At 37.4% G+C, this 22,947-nt stretch overlaps 1 protein-coding gene across 2 annotated transcripts in view; it reads right to left on the reverse strand.

Moving 5' to 3' along the window:
* The window catches only part of si:ch211-51h4.2 (uncharacterized), an 87,121-nt gene that overhangs the window by 48,897 nt on the left and 15,277 nt on the right, over positions 1–22,947 (reverse strand). Inside the window, exons 6-8 of one of the 2 annotated variants that reach the window (XM_067597941.1) lie at positions 22,119–22,257; positions 18,093–18,158; positions 7,716–7,839 (exon numbers count right to left, since the gene is read on the reverse strand). In XM_067597941.1, the coding sequence (XP_067454042.1) occupies positions 7,716–7,839; positions 18,093–18,158; positions 22,119–22,257 (329 nt within the window). The remainder of the gene's footprint in view (positions 1–7,715; positions 7,840–18,092; positions 18,159–22,118; positions 22,258–22,947) is intronic. The other variant, XM_067597942.1, reaches the window with a different exon arrangement.

Below are 22,947 nucleotides of genomic sequence, written 5' to 3' on the forward strand. Positions count from 1 at the left end.
ATGAAATTTTGTATACACATCCATACAGGGGATGAATCCTACTAATTTTACTGAACCCATGACTTACTCTAGTGCAATCATGAAGTTGGCATTTGTAGTTCAGAGTAAAATATCACAACAGCAGTCAGATGGATTGCCATGAAATTTATAAAAGATTACAAGGTCCATAGAAGACATATTAGGACTTTGATTGGATCTTCTTACTTTTCCTGATATACCTCAACATCTCCTTGTGGGATTGGCACATTTGGTACAGACATTAATGGTTCCCAGATGATGTATTCAGATGACTTTGGTATTCCTCTGTTTTTTCCTCTAGCACAACAATGAGTTTGAATCATGTGATGAACACTTGCTTTATGACCAAACACTGCAAAACTAATGACATTCCCATTGGTCTGAACTGTACTTTGTGTTTAGTGCTAATTAAATGATAACACAATAAACCAAAATGGTGAACATGGTTAACATTATACCTGCTAATGCTAACTAACTGAAGTACAGTCTTACAGAGCCCCTAGCATGGCTGTAGACTCTTGGTCTTGTTTCCTGATAAATGACCTGAATGAATAATTGATTGTCACAATTGTTGACAATTCATTTTCTCTTAATTAAGTAATTGATTAAACAGCTAATCTTTAGCTCTAGCTGTGCTCTAGCTAAGCGATGTATAGCTCATTACATACTCTGAACACTGTTTTATGCATTTTTTGGCTTCCATAATGAATAGTTTTAGACCCAAATAATTCAAGTTATATATACTGTATTTTAATAGAATAGACATAAAGTGCTTTTTCAGTAAAGGCACAAATTACATTAAAATAATCCACATTACATTGGCTTTGATGCCTTACAGTAGTCACTGACTGAAGGTCATACTTTCCCCACCTTTTTATTTGCCATGACATCACTTATTAAATTCCCTTTGTCGCTTTCTCTCTGACCCCCCTCTTGGCAGCTCAGGGTCTGGAAACTGCTGTTTTCTTTCGAAGTATACCAAGATGGAAACATTAATATTTCAGCCATAAAGAGAAAAATCACATTTGCTGGGCCATAAATGGCTGGTGCTTGATGATAGTGTGTTTTATTCTGGTGCAGTTGGCCTTGCCTGCCTGGCTCTCTTTCATATTGATGCAGAGTAGAGGGAATGGCTCTTGGTGCCCTGCTCCAGTCCTGAACCTCTAAATCTTAATACCTCCCCCTGTTTGGGTCTCTAGGACACATTTTTCTTATACTGTATGTGTATGTGTGTGTGCATTCAGATACATGTGTAATTGAGTTTCTGTGTAAATGTCTCCATCTATAGGGCATAAATGAAACAACAACCTAAACCAAAACAAAGCCAGTCAGCATCATTTGTTGGTGTTTGTTGGTTTTTATGAGGTGTTCAGATTATTTTGTCTATGTCCTTCTAAAACTATGCCCCAGAGGTGACTGCAGAATCAAACAAACACCTCTGTGACACAGACTCACTTTTTATGTTCAGGCTAGGATGGACAACTGTGTGTTTGTGTTTGTGTGTGACAGCATTTATGGTGTTTTAAGGGTGTGTGTGTGTTATCTGGGCAATCAAAAATCAATCTGTCCAATTTATCCATTGTTCTTCAAGGACAGAATATCCTTTAGGGAGTCATAAAGGTTCCACTGGCTGCCTCCTCCTCTGGAGAGACAAAGTCATTGATCTTATGTGGTGGTGGTGTATGGATAGCCATTCTCCCAAAGCCCCAACATATATTCAGTCATCCCGTTTATGGCATATTAGGATAGGCACTGGCCACAATATACAATGTAAGCCAAAATGGAACACCCCAAGTTTCCAGATGTTTGAGTCATACTTGAGGAGTAAGATAGGTGAAAATTGAAGCAAAGACTACATGGTGGATAATTTTCAATCCACAGTGTCTTGAAGAGAAAGTGAGAGCATAGTTGTTTTTTATGAGTAGACTTTGTTTGATATTGTGTGTTCATCAAGACTTAATGATGGTGAAATTGTCAAATGGACTCCCAACTGTGCTGATGCTACACTTATGAACAATTACGGGCTGCTATGGTGTCAAACTGAACTGTTGCTGACTGTCATTCTCTCTGTCAAACACGTACATTCATAGACACCTGGTTAGGCCAGGTTGTGAGTTAAAACATGCATTTTTGCATTGATTTTCTGTAAGCTAGAAAAGGCACCCTTTTCAAAAGAAAGACAGTGCTTCTTAACATATCAGAGAGCCTAGAGGACTCATGCCAGCCAGCTCCAAATGTGAGACCAGTGTACTGATAAAGAATACTGACTGGAGTCCAATCTTTCGGGTTCTGGAAAACAACTGTTTTCAGTAGTAGTAAGGAAATTGGTGAGTAGAAACCATCATTTGACTTCGGAGAAGTCTAATTAGCTAAATACTATACACCTGTGTGTGTGAGTGTATGTATGACAGTGAGGGTCAGGGCTCATATTTATCAAATCTCTAAGAATTTAACTTATGAATACTCATAAGAGCCGTATGAGTTCTTCCCTGAGTGTGATCCATGAAATATATTTATCAAGCAACTTCTTTCTGTGAAGTGTAAGACTATGGCTACGTTCAGACCGAAATCAGTCCTGTGTTCAAACAGAGCTGCATTTGTAGGGGGGCGTGTTGGTTAGAGTGAAATAAAGACATATGATCCTGGTAGTCCAGTTGAAACTACAGAGTAATGCGTTTAAAGGATTATCACTGTTTGAAGGCTTAACACGGTTCCTGAACACCTCCAGTGTAGAGACACAGACAGAGCACTCACTGCTCACTCACACTAAGAGCAGCTCTCCAGTGATCATATGAGTAATGACATATATACTCTGAGCAGGAGTAACCAATCAGAGACAAGGGTTTACCATATGTCTGCCACAGTATTTATTTTAAATTTTACTCAGTGATATTTTTTGGGGGAAAAAAAGTTTTAAGTTTATCCTCTTTGTGTGTACCTCCAGTAACAATTAACATGTGAAACAAACAACAATCTAATACATTTATAACGACTATTTTGTACTAGTCCATGATGTCTCAGAAGGTGTGTATTGTAACACAGCTATCTATGATGTACTCTTAACCAAGTTCAGAGCCCTCTGGAGCTTTCCTTAGAGCGTTTTAATTTGAAACAAATTTGACAAATAGCTTTCATTGTTAAGTTTGCGAGTAGGAATAAAGGTGAAGGATTTTTACTTTTATCTTCCACTTCCACAAAAATGTACTTCTAGCAGTTTTGATAAATAAGGGTCCAGAGCTCAAAAAGTTAATTCCTACTGGTTATTTTTTGATATTCTGATGGAAAGAACACACTGTGATTTACATTATGTGTACAAAACAGTTTCAAATGTGTTTTGCTGCCGATTGCCACTGGGGGTGGGACACTGTCCACAGGGAACGAAGCTGGGAATGGGCCTTAGCTTTGTCGCAGGGCCAGAGGTGGGGCAGGGATTTTCATCTCCATTAGAACAGGGATACTAGCTTGAAGGTGTGTCTTTAACTGACAACACACTTGTCTTGGGTCGATGACATTTAAAAGCAGCACCCTCTTTAGCGCTGTTTACTCAAGCCCCCAGAAGTGTGCCGGTGTGTGACTAGTGGTCAAAGGAGCAGCTGTAAAACGGTGGATACGTTTCAGAATTTGATCCATTTGATGAATGAATGAAACAGAGTAGAGAGGGATTATCTTCCTTTCAACCTCTTTTTGAGTAGTACTATAATTAGACACATTAGGACAAAAGATAATAGATTCATCCTTCTGGCTACTTAACACACTGTTTCTGTCAGAGAGTCCTAGAGGACTATTAAAACGAACAACATGAAACTCTCTTAAAACCTCATCAACTATTGAACAAGCACAAGCAGTGCAAAAAAGCAAAACTGAGTAATAAAATCATTAAAATTTTCAGTATTTATCCTGGCTTGCCACGCTGGACTTTAAGAAGCTGCCACAGGTCGATCATAAAGGATGGGAAACATACTTTATAGGTAAGCTATATAGTTTAGCTTGATAAACAGTGAATCTATCCTTCAGAGAAGCATACACTACGCTGGTTCACTGAGACAATTTTTCTTAGTGTTAAATGTTGTACTTTTTTATAATGACAGTTTGGATGCTCCTCCCAAAAGACCACAAACAGCCAAACTACTGTCTTGTGTAACATTAAAAGGCCATGACTGACTCTTGCTGCCAGTGGGATATAACTAAATAACACTGACATTAATCTCTTCTAGTACTAATCCCTATAGCATCTGAACATTTGCCTATATGTCAATGATTTGACTGAACAACTATCATGGTATATATGCAGCAGAGGAACAAAGTTGGGCATACTAGAAAACTGAAAGCTCTGTCCTTGGAGGATTCTATGTAATGAAAGAATTGTGACAAACTGTCAGCAGCAACAACAATGCCAAAGTCAAAGACAGGCAAGGCCAGTATATGAAAAAAATAAAAGGAAAGCTGTGTAAGCATTTCTTCCAGTGACTAAACAATTTTTCAGTTTCAGTTTTTCAGTTAGCAAGTAATGTTTTAGGAAGATGGAAAGAGTTACAGAGTTCTCAGACTGAGACACCAAGCAATAACAAACGGCACATAACACATTAAGGTATTTTGAAGTTGCTGGCCCCAATTTTGAAAAGTTATTGTCTATTTAATTATAAAGAGGCATTAGGGATTTCCTTCTCCACACTAGAAAAAAAGTATAAGGCATTAGGTTTATGGATTAGATCGTATCTACAACACATTAAAAACTGAGTATTTTGCTGCATTGTGACCTTAAACTGACCTTAAAGTCCTTTGAGATTGTGGAAACTATAGTACATTTTTAAAGGCAAATTTCCAGTTACATAGTTACATAATTATTCACGTTACAAGTATAGTATCTCTATGTTATGAGTTATGTTCATTTTGGGCAATCCCACACCTTCAGATTTACATTTAATGTCAACATTAAGTGACAAAATTAACACGTAATCCATCCAAAAGTTGCTAAAAGTTGTTTCACAACCTGTGGGCTTCTGTGGACTGGCTAGTACCAGGTCAGCATTTCAACCATGAATGTCTCTAAAAAATTTAGTGCCAATCCATTTAGAAGATGTTGAGATATTTCACTAGATGAGTAAGAAAATTGACCTGCAGGTGACACTACAGGAACGTTTGGCGGATCCACAATGTCAATAGGATTCATCCTCTGGGGAAAATTAATGTCTACACAAAATTTTATGGCAATCCAATCAACAGTTGAGATATTTCAGTTTGGACCAAAGTGTTGGACCGACTGACAGACATTGCCATCCCTAGAACCATGCTGGTAGCTAGCTAAAAATATAATTGGAGTGTTACAGAATTGTCCACTATTAACATTTTTGTCTGGTGATAAGGTTGTTACATAATCATAGGCAGGCTGTATTCTTACATTGTGTTAGCAGTGTCATTGAAAGTGTCAGCCAGACTCTAACCCAGTGTATTTCCCATTTGCCAGCAGCAGATGTAACAGCAAAGGTGTTAAATGTTCTCTGGTCCCAGCCTAAAGACTTACTTTAAGAGCTCCTACTGAGCTGTAAAAACTCCCTGATGATGGCACGCACTGACCTGAAAAAGCGCAAAACCACCACACGCTCAGTGGGAGCTCAATAAGCACCACAATTTCTGCATGAGGCCACAAGTGTACACACTTGCATCCATTTTGCCAGTGCAACCTCACACAGCAGTCATAGCATGACATGAAATCCATCAAAAATGGCCAAAGGATGTAAACTTTTAGGGAGTGAATACAGACACAGCTGAAGCGTGAAGGTGAGAGGAGACTCTTGAAATATTTTTATTTAGTCTTTTTTAATCAAATAGGAAGAGAGCAAAAGGCTCCACAATGAATTTTAAATGACATGATTTAGTTTACACAATTGATAACCACTGAATGCAGTGTGATATTTCTAATTCTACCTTTTTTTTAGGGGAAGTACTATTTTAGGATATTCTATAGAGATCAATAGTAATATGAGCTGCTAGACTTCTACAAGTGAGACCAAGCAGTGACATGATCAAAATATCACATTCAGATATATCTTATCATTGGAAGCACTGGCCATAGTTTCAAAGTTGTTGTGCATTTGATTATAAATTGCTGCTGTGAATTCCCCACTCACCAAAAGTAAATTGCCTCTTAATTGCTCTTCTTTGGGACCCTGAGCTACATGTGCACAGGTAACAATGGGACAATAGTACTCAAGTGTGTTAATGTTAGCAATATCAACTATAAATTCCATCACTGCACTCAGTTAAGCCGATATTATGCAGCAGCAACAATAATGCTACACAGGTAGGAACACAAGTTGACTATTGAATATTTTATTTATCAGACACAATATTTGAAATAAAAGCTTTAATGTAATGCCTAAATTACCGTTATATTTAGCATTTTGAATATACTGTATGTATGTTTTAACTCACTTGAAATACTGTGACAGAGTAATGTACAAAACCATTGAAAAAGCAAATACTGTACACAAACAAACACTTGGGTCAACATTGTTTTACAGAGGAGAGAGAACAAGCATGAAAAAAAAATATGTTGAGTGTTTTATTTTCTCAGAAGTCTGGCAACAGCAATAAAAGTTTGATCTCCGTATCTCTCTTGCTCCCATGTTCTTTTTCCATATTTTTCTTTCGACAATAAAAGCAATGTCTCACTTTTTCCCTGGGCTTTACCCTCTATTTGTATGCCACTTCAGTAAGTCTTTTTATCAGCTTTTCTAGTTTTACAGATTTATTCACAGTCAATTGCAGTAATGCGCATATCCACCCACCCCAAGAACAGATGTTAACTGCGTGTTAAGTCTGTCTACGATCAAGAAAATTGTATTAACTGGTTGTAAAGGAGTGGTCCACTTAGAGTTTTTTCTTTCTTCCAATAATGTCACAATTTATTCAAGATTTATTCCCTCAGACCACTCAAGTATGTTATCCACTACACATGTATCTGATGGCTGCTAAATCCATTCATGGCATCTGGACACATCTCATTATCTAATACAAATCATCAAGCAGGGTACTGAACTATATATAATAGAGATGTATAGCAATACATCATCAATTCGATCTTACCTTTTCAAAAAGAGCCTCTGTGCTAAGACCAAAGAGAAGAGCACTTACTGGGCAACCTTGACATATTCTTCTTCTGTTCTGAAAGGCTGGTCATAAATCTCTATTCACTCTGACTCTTGTGCGTAGTTGAGATGAAATGGGAATCACACAGTACAGTCAACTCAAAATATGAATGGTTTTTTAAAATGCAACAAAATAAACTCTGTGGGTGAAAAAGGATGAATTAATAAAAATGAAATGATTATTTTATGATGTGGCACACACACACACACACACACAGCTATATGGAACCCACTGTACTAAACAACATGAGACTTTTCATGTCTTCATTTTAGCACTCTTGTGCTCAATCCTGGTCCAGAGCTTGACTAAATCACTAGTAAACAGTGTCCACCCAAATAACAGTTTAAATTGTGACCTAACACTGAAATGATGTGTAGCCAATGTCTAATGTGAGTCTGAGTCATCAACACACAACATTGGATGAGATTAATATTCATTACAACTGTTATTTCCATTCCTGGTATTCTACTATAGCTATGTTCTGATTAAATACTAAAAACAAAATACCAAGAACAAAACAAAACAAATTAAAGAAGAACAATGCTTACTGTGACAACGAGCAGGATTCCTTTCAGCAGGGTGAGCATTGAAGTGACTGGCTGAATGATTGTGTGGGCCAGTAAGATAGCGAGAGTTAGAATCCAGGTGAAGGCCGGGATCACATAGATGTGGCTGTGGAGAAAACATACCAACTGTCATAAATGTTTTTATTTATGTTCACATGGTTCATGGCTTTTTTTCTTGAACATCCCTGTCATCTGCTGATTCTTCATCAACAAACGGACACTGCCAGACTGTCAAACATAAACACAAGCAGTCTGTATTCAGTCAGCAATATTTTTTGCTATTTGGAGTCTGTCCATCTTTTGCAAGGATTACATTAATATGTTACTCTTCTTGGCTTTTTACTCACAAAGCTTTTATTACGCTTACGAGTAACGAGTGTACTTGTCAACTCGAGGGCTTCACCTGGTTCAGTGTCTCCTCTGTTCTGCTGTGTGTGCAGCAACAGAGGAGAAAGAGTGAGCCAGGTGAAGCACTCGAGTAGATGATAACTATACTTGTTACATTACTGTAAGTGCAATAAAAGCTTCATGAGTAAAAAGCCAAGAAGAGTAATTTAATCTGTACAAAAGATGAACAGTCGATGGGGAATTCATTGAATTTACAGGAAATGTGCTATATTGTGATATATATCATTATCGGGATATGTGATTTTGGTCATATCGCACAGCCCTATTTAGAAGTTTTAAGGTTTTATTGTTTAACAACACTGAAACCAAGTAGATTTACTTTGCCTTTTTTGACACTAATCTACAAAGTGATTGCGATAGATAGGCCTTTATCAGCTTTGCACAATGGACAGTAATTCTTCTTTGCAAAACTGCTTAAGCTCTGCCAGGTTTTCTGGCCACAAATTCTTGACTGGATTGAGATCAGGACTCTGACTAAAGCCATACCAGGACATTGGCATTGTTGTTTTTCTCTCAAGTCACTGTTTTCTTGCAGACTGCGCCAGGTTTTCCTCCAAGATTTTCCTGTATTTTGCTGCATAATATGACGGCTAAAAAGCTAAATTTTGGTTTCATCAGAACACAGAACTTTCTTCCAGCTGACATCAGAGCCTCCCACATCCCTTCTGGCAAACTGTAGCCGAGACATTGTGAGGTTTTGTAAGAGTGCCTTTCTCTCCCATAAAACTGCAACTGGTGAAGCACCCGGGCCAACTGTTGTATGCAGTCTTTCCAATCTAAGCCCCTGAAGCTTGAAACTCCTTCAGAGTTGTCACAGGTCTCTTGGTGTCCTTCCTCACTAGTCTCATTATACAGTCACTCAGTTATTTAGGACAGCCTGCTGCAGATTTACAGCTGCGAGATATTTTTTTCCTTCTCTGAAAGATAGATTTAACTGTACTTCAAGGGATGTTAGGTGATTCGGATATGTTCATGTATACATCCCTTGACTTGTGCTTTTCAATCACCTTTTCACAGAGCTGCTTGGGGCATTCCTCTGTCTTCATGGTTTTAAGTCTTGTCACAATACTGACTCACCAAAAGTTGGACCTTTCAACTCATATACAGCAGATGTATTTATACTATCAACTGAACTCCCTCGACTACACACAGGCGATCTCTATTTAACATTTACATGACCTCCAAAACCAAAAGACAAGTCTGTGACGATGGTGTGTCCTATTACAGGTGGTAAGTATTTAGTACAAGTATTAAGCACTTTATATTTGTAACTAATTTAGATAAATTAGTAGAGATCTGCTTTCACTTTGATGTTAAAATGTCTTTTTTGTATTGATGTGAAAAAAAACACATTAAATCTACTTTGATTTAATGTTGTAAAAAACATAAAAACATAAAAACTTCTGAGTATGGTGGATACTTGTGTAGGCACTGTATGATTAGTTTATAAGACAGAATGCTAATAAATTAGTACAAACTTGTTCCACTTCGACCAGCAGCAATATTAAAATTCTGATTACACATCAATGCATCAACAATTAATATACAATGATATATAATAATGTTATACTCAGACTTTTCCTTTCAACACTTTAACTACTATTAGCACAGGTAGTGACTGTCTCTTTTTCTAACTTACTGAATTTCAAGCAGTCTAAATTCTTGCTGCTTCTTCTTATACTAGATATCATATTTATGCTGTACGGTGTTCACATTGTGGTGGTATTGGTATTAAGAGTGACAGTAAACCCTACCAACATTGATGCCTATTGATCCCACAGAAGTAACAATAAAAAGATGTATGTTCCTGAATTTTTTGTTGACTTTATGTTGAAGCATCTGGCCAAATGATGAAGCCACATGTTTGTATGATTTCTAATTGTATGACCTCTTGTAATTAAACTTTTGAACCTAAAATTTTGCTTTACCAGGGGAAACATATACAGATTTGCAAATTTTACTTTGGCTGAGAGGGAATGTAGAAACTGATAACTGCAGATGATGTAATAAAAATGACATAATAAGTGCACATCATTATTATATTATGGGTTATTAAAATGTTGTGCGTTAACATTTTACATTAAAACACTATTAAAATGACAATGTAATAATGTTATTATATGCAAAAAATTCAGTTATTTGCTCAACATTTGTATTACATTACTGGCATAGTTATTTCACATTATCAGTTTCTACGAGGAGCAACTCCCTTCTTTGGTTTTAAACCTACTTATCAAGTATACGATTTGCTGCAAATGGTTATTTTTAATATAAACTGATATTAAAAAGGTAGTCTGATAAAACTAAAATGTTATTGTCAATAATCAGCTCATTATGCTAACTATCACGAGTCACGATTATAAGATTAAGTTCACCAGCTGTAGAAGAGAAGGTGAGCTTATATTAATTTTAATTACACAGCCCCTTTCGGGAGCGTAAACAGGAGAGGGGGAAGTGGGCCAGACTACATGCTAAGCTAAGCTTAGCTTCAAAGTTTCCTTCCCTGGCATCTTCTTGGCCAATGTCCAATTGCTGGGACAAAATTAAAATAAAAAAAAATAATTAAATAAAATTCAGGCTATTCTCTCAGAAAAGGCTGGAGAACTGCTATCTGCTAGTGTTTATGGAGAGCTGGCTCAGCAGCCTTGGTTATCGAGATAGCGGGCCACACAGCCTTCCATGTCAACAGGACAGTGGACTCTGGCAAGATCCATGGAGGAGGTTTGAATATTTATGTCAATAACTCTCTCTGTGCAATAATACAGTGATCACCGAGAGGCATTGCTCTGCTGACCTTGATTCTATGCAAGCTTTTTTAATTGCCTAGGGAGTTCACAGCCATTACCTTCACCGCTTTGTACATCACCCCACATGCTAATGCTAAGGTAGCACTTAAGCAGCTAACAGACCAAACACCCAGACAATGCCTTTATCATAAGAGGTGATTTCAACCACAAAAACCTCAGGACTGTATTACCTAAATTCTACCAACATGTATCCTGCCCCACTAGGGGACAAAAAACCCTGGACCACCTTTACACAAATATTAAGGACTCAGACAAGGCTACTCCCTGCCCCCAACTTGGGCAGTTTGACCACCTCTGCCTGTTCCTGGCCCCAGCCTATAGACAGAGGAGTATTTTTACACATTCAGCCACCCATGGCTCTCATATCAACATTAATGAATATTCATCCTCTGTGCTATCCTACATTAACGTTTGCACTGAGGCTGTCACAACAAAAAAATCAGTGAGGTCCAGCAGCTGGTCTGTGGCATAGCACGCACATTGTAAACAATCCCATTGGCTCATGAGTGTGACAATTTATAACATATATGTTAGATGCAGCTGTCACTGTTTTTTTTTTACATCATCAAAGTCCACAAACGAGATAGAGAATGAATGGGAAGTGAATCTCCCTCTCTCTCTCGCTCTCTTTTTCTCTTCAAAAACTTGGATCTACACAAATCACACAAATGACCTATTTTGGATTCGAAACACAGATTTTCACGGAAAGGTGACAATTGTGCACCCCTGGTTTTAAAGTTGATATAAATTTAGCATTTTTCAACCTAGCACTGAACACTGTTGAAGGAATATTAAGACCCAATAATCTGGTCCCTGAGTTGAGAAGGTTTCAAACTGAAGCTCAGTGATTCTTCAAATCTTGCAAAGCTCTGTGAGGTTTGTTTCCAAGACACCCAGTATTTAACAGCAGTGGGACTGAGAGGAGAGTTTCTGTGCAGAGACCTGCAGTAACCTATTGATTGCTGCCCCTTGGGGAGGGGGAATACGTTGGTTTATCCAAAGGAGGCAGCCCAGGGTTTTTTCACTTCAGTAACCCTGACTTCCCACTCCCACAACGCATCGCAGCATCTCCCCTGGCACTGAGCAGGCCGATAATGAAGCTCCCAGGCGTGCCGATGAAGCAGTCCGACCGACTCGCAGAGTGTGAATAATATTATTTGGGTTAAGTATTTACTGGGGCATGACAAAATAAATTAGTCCTGTTAACTGATAAAGGTAATTATAGGCTTGGGAGAGAAGAAGAAGAGGTTTGAGGTGGGGGGTGAGACAACAATCACTTTAAGAAATGGTTAGCAGCACTGCATTGATTCTTGCTTCAGTAACTTGAAAGTGCTGGAGTTGTCCACGACACCAATATATTAATGTACTTTTCAGTTGAAACAACTTAGGTGAAAACACAGCAGTATTTATGTATGACCAAACAAAAACAATATGAGGAGTTTTCTGATCTGCCCTCCCTAGAGGTTAAGGTCTGAGCTCGTAATTATCAAGCATCTCAAAAAAGAAAATACATACCAACTGGCCAAAAATTCTTCATAGAGAGATGATTTCAATTGTGTGATGATAATGAGCTTTGGAAAAGATACATTTCTGACAAAAACTGAATAATTATTGTGTTTGTCTTTGTGTGGGAATCAAAGAACACATGCCATCTCTGCAGAAACACCCAACCAACAGTTTCTGCAGTAGTAAATCCACAAAGCAATGGCTGATGACTGACTAATGGAAGAGATGTTGGCTGATGACCACCACACCACACTTAATTACAAAATGTAAAATCTAATGTCCTCTTGTATATTATTTATTAATTTCTAATTATAGCGGGGTAGTAATATTTGACAGATATTTTCATATTTTATGGTGTTTTTCTCCAAGAGTGAGTGCCATTCCAGAAATGATTTCCCCCACCTCTGTAGGGAACACCAGTTAACAAAGGGTGTTGCTGAAAGGGCATTTGGACAGTGGAAGAGAAGAGTTTGTGTTTTCTATAGAGACATGTGCCACAGAGCACGGAGGATTTGCAACATCGTTGCTGCATGCGTGTGTATGACACAGCATTATTACAGGAATCATAAACTGATGTGATGGATAGGGCTGACCTGGGTAATTTCACACAGCTGTATCAAATTACCAAGTAAATATACATTTTCAGTAGCCATGTGAGTGGCTTTGCCAATGTTTACTAAATTTTACCCAGAGGAAAACTATAATACCTAATACAAAATTTCTACTTTGCAGCTCTGAATGTTGTAAAACAGCAACATCATACTCTCTTCCAGGAGTAATCCCACTTGCTGAAAGTCCATATAGGAAGCTTCTTAATTTTTAAGTCCTACTCTGAGATAGGAGCATTTGTATTCCTACTTTAGGGAAAGATCATGATTAAAACAAACCAATGTAGACTGTTATGAGATGGTACGAGATGGGACATGACAATCATTATTCATTCACATGACCACAAGAAGTCGCTTGTTAGGAAAAACACAAACACTGATCATTTTAAACATTTGAATAAATGAACAATGCTGTCATTTTTCTCCAGATATTTTTCTCCAGTGATGTACCATCACAAGATGGTAAAAATCATAAGAAACTAAGACAATTCATACACTGAATACTGTTAATATGCCAACTTGGTGATGCAGGAGAAAATAAATTCAAAATATTTTTAAACAATTTTAGTTTAGTTTAGAAAAATTGTTTTAACATTTAAGGTTCAACAGGATCAATGCTTGATGTGACTTTTGTCTTGCTCCTTGTCGGCTAAAAGAATGACTATTTGTTAGGATCAGACAACTACTTTATATCTTGAAAACCTGAACAAAAAAAAAAAGTTGATTCATTTAGTACATGAATGTATTTAGAAATACTGACTCGCATTGGCCAGTTAGTCCAGTTTACCGCTTTGAAAGTAGCTGCCACAGTTTTAAGTGAAGTGAGTTACCGATGAGAAGGCTTTCAGCTAATTAGTCAATTAGTATTCATTAGAAGAAAGATTTCAGAATGGTGTTAGTCATCTAACACAAACAACAAATATAAATAAATAAATCTCCATCTGATAATGGTACATTTTTGCCTTAGGAAACATCTCTGCTGTGTTTGTGTGCTTTAATTAAAAGGACTGCTGTAAGTCCATGCAATGCTTTTACAGCCTCCCACTAGTGTGCAGCTATCATGTCTCAGGGTTGCATCAGTTTTTAAAACATTTAATTTCAAGAAAAATATTTTATTGTGAAATCTTGTAGCCTGAAGCAATAGTTGCCTGAACTGACAATTGACTTTCAACTTTTTGCTTACTGAGAAATGAAAGTGGGAGTGATGAGTCAGACTGATGTGTGACACAGATAGCAGGTTATAGTTGATAATCACTGTCTGTAAGCCATCAGTTAACCTGCAATGACACATGCTGGATGATGATGATTTCTTAGCATATTTATTGTTTCAATGTTTTTTTTACTGTTCAGGACAGTGTTTTTGTTAATTCTTTGCTTAAAGAGTTTCTCTACAATTTACTTGTTAGAATGACTCAATCTGCATCACACACTACCCTGAGGAAATTTCTGTTTTGTATTTAGGAGGAAAACCAATTGCAGAACCACAGTGACTCACATGTTACACAAGAGCCAATCTAAGCCCCCATGACACACTGCATATGTGCTATACAGTGGACATTACTCTACACTATAACTACACTAGTAAGACTCACGCTAGACTCAAACAGAGTCATCAGAATAGCAGTGAAATAGTATGAAGTTGTACTGGTCAGTATTAGGAAACACAGAAACGACTTGGTTGTGCATGACATTACTGTAACCAATCAAAAAAAGATTCATAATGTTTCAGTTTTTGTGAATGGGACATTTCATTAGTGTTCCTCTAATATTTTGTTTGCATTTTTTGAACATGTTTCCAGAACATTTTGTCTTGTTTTAACAGTCTTGCAGCATATTGGACCTGTTTTGGCAAGAAGGTTTGGCCGGGATTTGGACAGTGTCTCTCCATCTCAAGAAGGAGCAAAATTAGTTTAAAACATTGTAATGTAATTTATTTTTTACAGTTATGTATAAAGTTCTCCAACAGCAACTGGGCTCTGAAGATTTAGAAAATATCTGGATTCACTGTGCTCAGAGGCTAACAAATTTCTTATTCAGTCTTTTTTATCAATAATGTGCACACATTCATGTAAATTGGATTGCCATTTTTTACCAGCACTGATTGTTGTGGGCGATGTTACCATCAGGGATGGAGTTCTTTTTCATCAGATCACCCTCATCAAATGATATCTTATTTTTGAGATTCCCTCTGCTGTCAAAATAAAACCCTGCTGATATCAGTGCTGGCCCATGTCCTTTTGGAGTATTCAGACTAATATGCATACAAAATAAGTCATTAACAGATGCTTGAGAGGAAGATTCCCTGTCAAAGTGTGTGAAATAGTTATACACAAACGAAAGGATGTACATGCAATTCACTTACAGTAAATTTTACTGAACTATATATGAACAACACAATATGCAACATATTTATAATATGTACAACAGCACGCTGGTGGGGGAAAGGATGGTGGGATGGATGGTTTTGTGTTTGGGAGTGGGTCGGGGTGGGTAATATTACAAAATTCTAGAAAAGTTTTTGAGTGCATTTTTTCAGTACATTTTCAACAACATGCACTTCTGCTGTGGGAGGACATTCATATTATGTTTTGTTTAATAAAAACCAGAAGAACACAGTGTTGACCTTTCATTGGTCACAGTAAGTGAAAATAGTAGGAGACAGTGGTGAGGACATGATGTTTCCTAGTCTAAAATCTTCCTTTTTATAGTTTGCATAAAATATTTTTGCTAATAATTATCAGTGCAAGTGTGTGAGAGGAATGCACATAGCGAGGATACTGTAGCTCATTCAGCACTAGTGGCAACTACCACAAATTGAGGCTGACTTTAAAGTGCAGTGTCACAGACGGCTGCTAGATGCTGGCTCCAATTGACTCCCATTCAAAAAGCGTCAACTGCTCTCTAGAAAAATTAAGCCTATAATTTTTGTCTGATGAAACTTAATATAGCACACACTGTACGAGTCATTTTTTGATTTTTAACATACATGTAAGCTTTACTTACAAATTTACTGCCCTCATTTTTTATGAGGGCAGTAAATTATGTATTGTATTGTATTAAATGTATTAAATGAATTATTCTTATGTAGCCAGGTGAACATGTGGTAGAGCTTGTTTTCGGGGCTATTTACTGTTTCTTTTTGTTTGGGTGGCACTGTCACTTTAAGACCAGTGTAAGGGTAGATCTCATGAGAGTACAAAGCTCCCATGAGATTTTATGCACCAGGAACCTGTAGTGCCGCGAAACTAGTGACTGCGAGGTGTGTATTTATCACTTTGTGTAGGAAAAATATCCTGTTTTATCTTGTTAAAACACAAAGATGATCAGCAGCATCAGTGGATAAGAGTATAATTAAGCTAGCCGACTACATTCAATGAATGATGATTCTCTATTCTTCTCAATTTTTGTAGATTGTTAAAATGTCATGTGTGTGTGTGATATCCCCATCACGCTGAGGCCAAACACTGAACCGCAGTGAAGCGTAAGTGGTGATAAAGTAAACTGATGGATAGACTCATAGCGTCATAGGGCTGTATGCTGACTATTTCACTAATTTGCCCTTTTTGTATGCTTCTGCTGAACTTAGAGGGGAGATAAAGTGCCGTGTTGAGTCCCAGGTGTGTGTGTCTGAGCGCGCAGGCTGCACACTGGAGTGCAAGTGAGTTGATTATTTTCAATCTAAAAGTGTATTCTGAGTTCATGTAAGAGTGGTTATAAAATATATTTTGTTCATGAATATATATTTTTCTGAATGAATGTAATATACTGAATGGTAACGACAAGTTGAGTGGTTGAGCAAATGTATTTATTTGGTTTGTATTTCTGTGTTTTATTTTATTTATTTAGGAAGCCAGACACTACTGTTGTCTATAGATGCTTCATGTCTAGAGTTCATTAGATTCAGTTTTCTGTAGGAAAGCTTGAGCTGGAGTCTGACCACTATTAGCGTTAATGTAATGTGACATTCCAGGTGGCCTAACTGCACCATTGTTGTTAGCACAATAGTAGACGGTTAGGAACTAAAAGTCAACATCAAATTTTCATCAGGAAAGTTTTCTTTATTGTTTTTCCTGATGTGAATTAAGTACAAAACACAGGAAAAGTAATATTATTTTTATCTCAATCCCTCAAAATTACAGTGTTAACGCTGTTTTTTATTGAGTGCAGTCATTGAAATAAAGGACCCACAATAAGAATTGTGCCCTGTGTCTGGTTCCATCATTTATGACCAGGCTACACTTCAATGAAAAAAAATAATTCTCAAATAAACAAAACATACTGAAAAAAAGTCTGAAGTCTGTGTCTTCACTGTGCCTGTTAAACAACAATGAAAAAACTGGTCCATGTTTAAACCTAATGCTGACGTCTGAAGTGTGTTGTACTGTGGAATAAGATGATTTTTCCAATGCCCAATTAACCAATCACAACATTGTCCTTCAAATCACTGATGCTGGTTCACAGTTAAATACAACAAAACAAGTCTACAGCATTACTGTAAGAAAAAGTTCATCATCAATAACAAACGTTGCCAGTGGCAGCTTATATCAGATGTAGATAATTAATGCCTCAGTTACTTACAGAAAACCAAAATGAAACTTTTGGCTGTTGTCTAGTTAATGTACTCTCTGCAGGCCGATGTCTGTTCTCGGACAAAGATCATTTGTGAGGTAAAAGAAGCATCACTATTTAACATTGCTTGAAGTTTCAAGTGGGCAGTGTGTTTTGTAACTTAACAAGGCCAACAAAGTGGTGAGTCTTTCCTAGTTAAATGATGTTGCTGCGTCACAGCAGTTAAACTTTCATTTCATTTCATATTACATCAATAATTTGAGCAATTACATGAATGTTGAAAGGTGCACACAAATGGATTTGATTGGGGATTCAAAAGGATTTGGATTTGATGAGCGGATTCAATACTGGATTCACATTCGATAAAATGCAAACTCCCAAAAATTACTCAGTATAATAAGGAAGGACAATCAAAGTTTAATTGCAGTAATTTATCTCATTTTGAACTATTTTAGACTTACCTGACATGAAAAAGAGCTGCGTAGGCCTCACTGCCAGCTAAGACATAACTAATTCCAATAGAAATACTGGGAAAAGATAGAAAAAGAGAAGGATAAAAAGTAGAAAAGAGAGACAGGCAAAGGAAAATGGGGAAGGAAAAGGAGATAAAGAGAAGTTGTTAGGTGTCAAGCTGTGATTGGTCTATCTATCATCTACTGTCCTCGTTACTTATCTCCAACATAAAGTCAGAAGTTGAACAAGCACCCCGGCGTTGTATTAAATGTGCTTCATCACTAAGCCTGAGGCGATAAATAGCTACGAGATTTAATTTTAAAATCATCCCTTGTTTGCAGCACTGTGCCTTAATCCTCCATAAATTTTCTATTTTACATATATCTGTTGAAAACACAAGTTGTCATTGGGGGCTACTTCCAAGCAAATGTTTTGGTTGTACTGTAAGCATCACACACTCATATCAAGCCAGGAATCTGTTTGTGAAATGCTGTGCTTTCATAAAGGAACTCAATGCTGCTGAACATTAGAATCGGGTGTTTTACTGTAGGCTTCAATCCGAAGTGAATGACAAGACAGGTTTTTGTAGCTCAACATCTGTTCCGTTCCTTATAACTTTAAGCCTCTGTAATCTCTCAACAGTTGGTTGTTGAGAGTGCAAATCCATTAGCAGTTTTCCCAGACAGCTAAATGTTATTTTAGAGAGCTGACTTACACACACTCAAATAAATCTCCTCTCTGTCAAATTATAAAAAGGAAATGCCAACACATTTATGATGTTTCAAGCAGGTTAGTCCTTTCATCTACAGCAGTCTAAGCCATATTCCTGAACAGGAATTACTGATCAAGGCTTGAAAGAAAAGCACACAGAGTGCCTGGGATGTCAAAGTTGTATTAAGATGATTCAAACTCAACATGAGGCTGGATCTCTTCCATTGCAAAAAGAATATAAAGGATTATAAAGGTTAAAGGGCATATGCAAACTCTGACACTAAATCATTTTCCCTTTTACTCCCCAAAATAGGCTGTAAACACATCAACACATACAATGATATTTTATGATGGTTAACACCATCACCTCTCTCAGTTGGGTTGAGGTCTGGTGACTGTGAAGGTCATAGCATATGATTCACATTATTTCAGACTATTCAGTGACTTGTGTATGGAAGCATCTTGAATTGTTACTTTAGTCCTTCATTCAGGTTTTCGCCAGTAATTCCATTTTTTTCATACTATACAAAAGTACACAGTACGTACATATATTAGATCAAAGCATGTAGACCTAATACATGTACACAACTCTATTATGTACTAAGTACAGTTAATCATGTTTGCCAGCAAAATTCTTGGTATTTCTCAAGATGTCTGATCACTATGAACTGTGTTTATTCAAAGTGGTATGAGTGTGAATACATACATTTGAGTGTTGAGTTTACATTATTATTATCATTATTATCGCCCACTCAGATTACATCATTACGTGTGTTCTACAACAGCTCCACTATGTAGGGCAGTATATAAAGATCAAGGAGCGCCAAGGGTAAAATATGCAGGTCATGTTTTGCGTGTGTGTGTGTGTGTGTGTGTGTGGTCGAGCCTCGGCATTGATCGACCACTAAGCCTCCTTGAACACAATGAGGGAACTATCGATTGGCCAGGTGTTACTGAGCTGCTCGCACACTGATAACAAGACCTTCCAACGGCAACACTAAAAGCCTCGTCCCCCTCCTCACACACACACACACACACACACAAAGACATCACAATGCTGCAAGCATTACATACAAACAATATCAGACCATACCAATTTATGCTACACTGTAATAAACTAACAAATGACTATGCAGCATATAACATGACCCCAGTGGCCGCAGTTGGTTTTAACACTAATAAAAGTCATGTTTTTGGCTGATGCGTCAGTGTTTCCCTTGCTGTTGATTTCAATTCCAAAAAATAAACATTAAGTATCAGCTTATACAATGACTTTTCCAGACTATTACTTCTAACGATTGACACAGACAGACCATTAGTTTGTGGCCACTGGGAATATTGATAAGAAACAGAAACATAATGCTGTTCACCATTACAGAGATCAAACATCATTTCCTTTTATAGCAGTGAACATAGTATGTTTCTACAGTATATACTTTGTTCGTAATAGAAAACCTTTTATATGTACAATGTTCTTGTGTCAGCAGTGCTTGCACAGGCTATTCTTGGGTGTGTAAACTAGATATATTGTTTTCATCAACCAGCCACAGTTGTCTGTTCATTCAGAAGTATGACACATTTCATTTACTATAGCTGTCAAATTTAAATGAAGGACAGAGAACAGTGAATGAAAACAGTTTGGTCACCTTAAATACTGAGTGGCAGTACTGCAGATGCTGTGGAAATGCTCGTATTTTATCAGTATATGGCTCAGGCCTGTAACTCTCAATATCTCAGGACTGTGCAGCCGAAGCCAATGATATAAAGTCTGAACCTCAAGGACAGTTTTTACACAAGTCTGCTGCCCTGGCTCAGTTGAGAGTGGTTGTGCTGTTCCAGAACACTGAAAATGAGATGATTTGGCAGGTTTCTCTCCAACATTGTTATATTAAACACGTTAGGATATGACACTGTTTTACAGTAACAATGACTGAGCAGAAAAGCATAAAACTGCGTGATAAAATGTGTTAAATTTGGGGTATAATTAAAATAATGTGATAAAGGTCAGGAGCAAGTATTTAAGCTTCATGTATTGATTTTAGTAGAAAAAAATCCTTGGCCGTGTTATGTTTTTCTCCATGCTGCTGAACACAAGTTATGGAAGTACATTTCCACTAAGAGATAAAATAAAATCTTAATTATTTAAAAAAAAATTGTGATGTAATATATCAAATTACGAGGAAGTAATTCTAATTAATTATTTTGCGATAGTATGTCATAACAATGAGATAGTAACTCATAAGTAAGAGAAAGAATCTTATACCTAAAATGATGTCATAGCATATTCCCTTTCCTGTCTGTTAAACTTATTAAAAGGCAACTCATGGAGGACAAAAGAGTTAGGCCACCATCAGACCAAATCTGGACTACCACTGTGTTTTTTTTCTGAGACCTATGAGGTCCCCACCCCTGCAGCGTAAATGCACTGCCCCCATTCAAATGAATGGGAGGGCTGCTGTCTTTCATTCATTGCTGGATTTGGTCTGACTGCGACCTTAGAGAGGTAGTCATGACTATAGGATGGTTTGTACCAGTCAGAGAAGTAGGTTTGGTTATAGGCATGTTCTTTTTTCCTTTTCTTTCATTTTCTGAGGTGTATGATTTAGAATTTTTGGAATTTTACAAAACATTCAGTGGTTTTTAGTTATAGAGTGGAGTAGTGATTTTAGTTCAGGCAAATATGTGTTTTTTATTGTGAACTGCCTGTCCTTAATGCAATACCTTTTTTTTTACTATATAAGTAACCTGTCATAATTATAAAGATAATTATAAGGGTAGCTTCCTGTCTTATAGCTATGAGAAATTCTCCCGTAGTTCAGTGAGTCAACTCAAGTGGGCGTAGAGTATGTGCAGCATTGGTGTGTAGAGTCTGAGCTCTGACCTCGTCACTCCCCACAAGGAAATACTGAACTCAGCACAGCAGGGAGTGGGGAATGATGATACATGCTTTCCCCCTTAGGGGAAGGTAGACACAGAGGCTACAGGTGGATGCTGGGATGGAGGTGAGCCTTTAAAAGCATTATATTATCATCATCATCACACTCATTCAGACATATTCATACACATTTCATTGGGACAGGACCGACCAGGATGGTAATGCTTGCATATAATTCAGAAAAGTTTGTGTGAATAACACTGGAATAGAGCTTTTAAATGGATGAAAATCACAATTTACATGTTTGGTGAAATGGATATGTACTGAACAAGAAGGATGAAAAGGTCTTCAAAACAGTGATCAACTCAACAGAACAATGTACATCTAAAATGGGTAATGCACACACACACGCAAAATGATGGCCTTCATTATTGCCATGATAACTTACAACTGGAAGAGAAGGATGCAGTTGAAGGCGTGGCTCATAGGCCGGGAGAGGAAGAGGTGGCCGAGCAGATGAAGGTTGGGCTGCAGGCTCTCAGCCTGGCTCTGCAGGTTTACTGCACCCGGCTGCAGTAAACCTGTATCTGAAACACACAGACAGACAAGGCTGTCAATACGCTGAACCCCAAGCTAATGCGAATCTCATGTAAATAATGTCATAATGTCATCAAGACCGAATCATATGATGGAGGATAAAGAAGAGTAATGACTGCTAACAAATTATTATTTGGTCGATGACATGACTTACTATTAGCTCAGTGCACTCTTTGGCTTGTGAATATTCTTTCTCAATTTGTATCTAATGATTTTTAGAGGCCAGAGGAGGTGAAAACATCCAGCATTTCTTGAGAAAATAAAAAAATAGAGAAATGCCAGAGGAAATAAACACAAATTTTGAGTAACAAAAATTAAATTATTTTTCTTTTTTCATCCATTAAATCATCTTGTAAGCCTGAAGGTTTATCTTGGGGCTGGAGTGGCCCTGGAAGGATCCTTACCCCAAGGTTGTGAACTGCTGGCTTAGAGGTAACATGGATAATGATCATGAGAAAGAGATCAAGAGACAAAGATGATCAGTGAAGAGGGACAAAATGTGAATAGAAAGGTGATCAAGGGTTTGTCAAGCTGAAACTGTCGCACTTCCTCATCATAAGCCCACCTTGTCTTTCATTATTTTCATATCCTGCTTAAACTACTAATTGCATTATTTGTTGTCCAATCATAACTGTACTGCATGTTTATCAGCATTTCTGAGAGAGTGAGAGACAGTGTGA

The sequence above is a fragment of the Thunnus thynnus genome, chromosome 8, assembly GCF_963924715.1.
Source record: "Thunnus thynnus chromosome 8, fThuThy2.1, whole genome shotgun sequence".
NCBI lineage: Eukaryota > Metazoa > Chordata > Actinopteri > Scombriformes > Scombridae > Thunnus > Thunnus thynnus.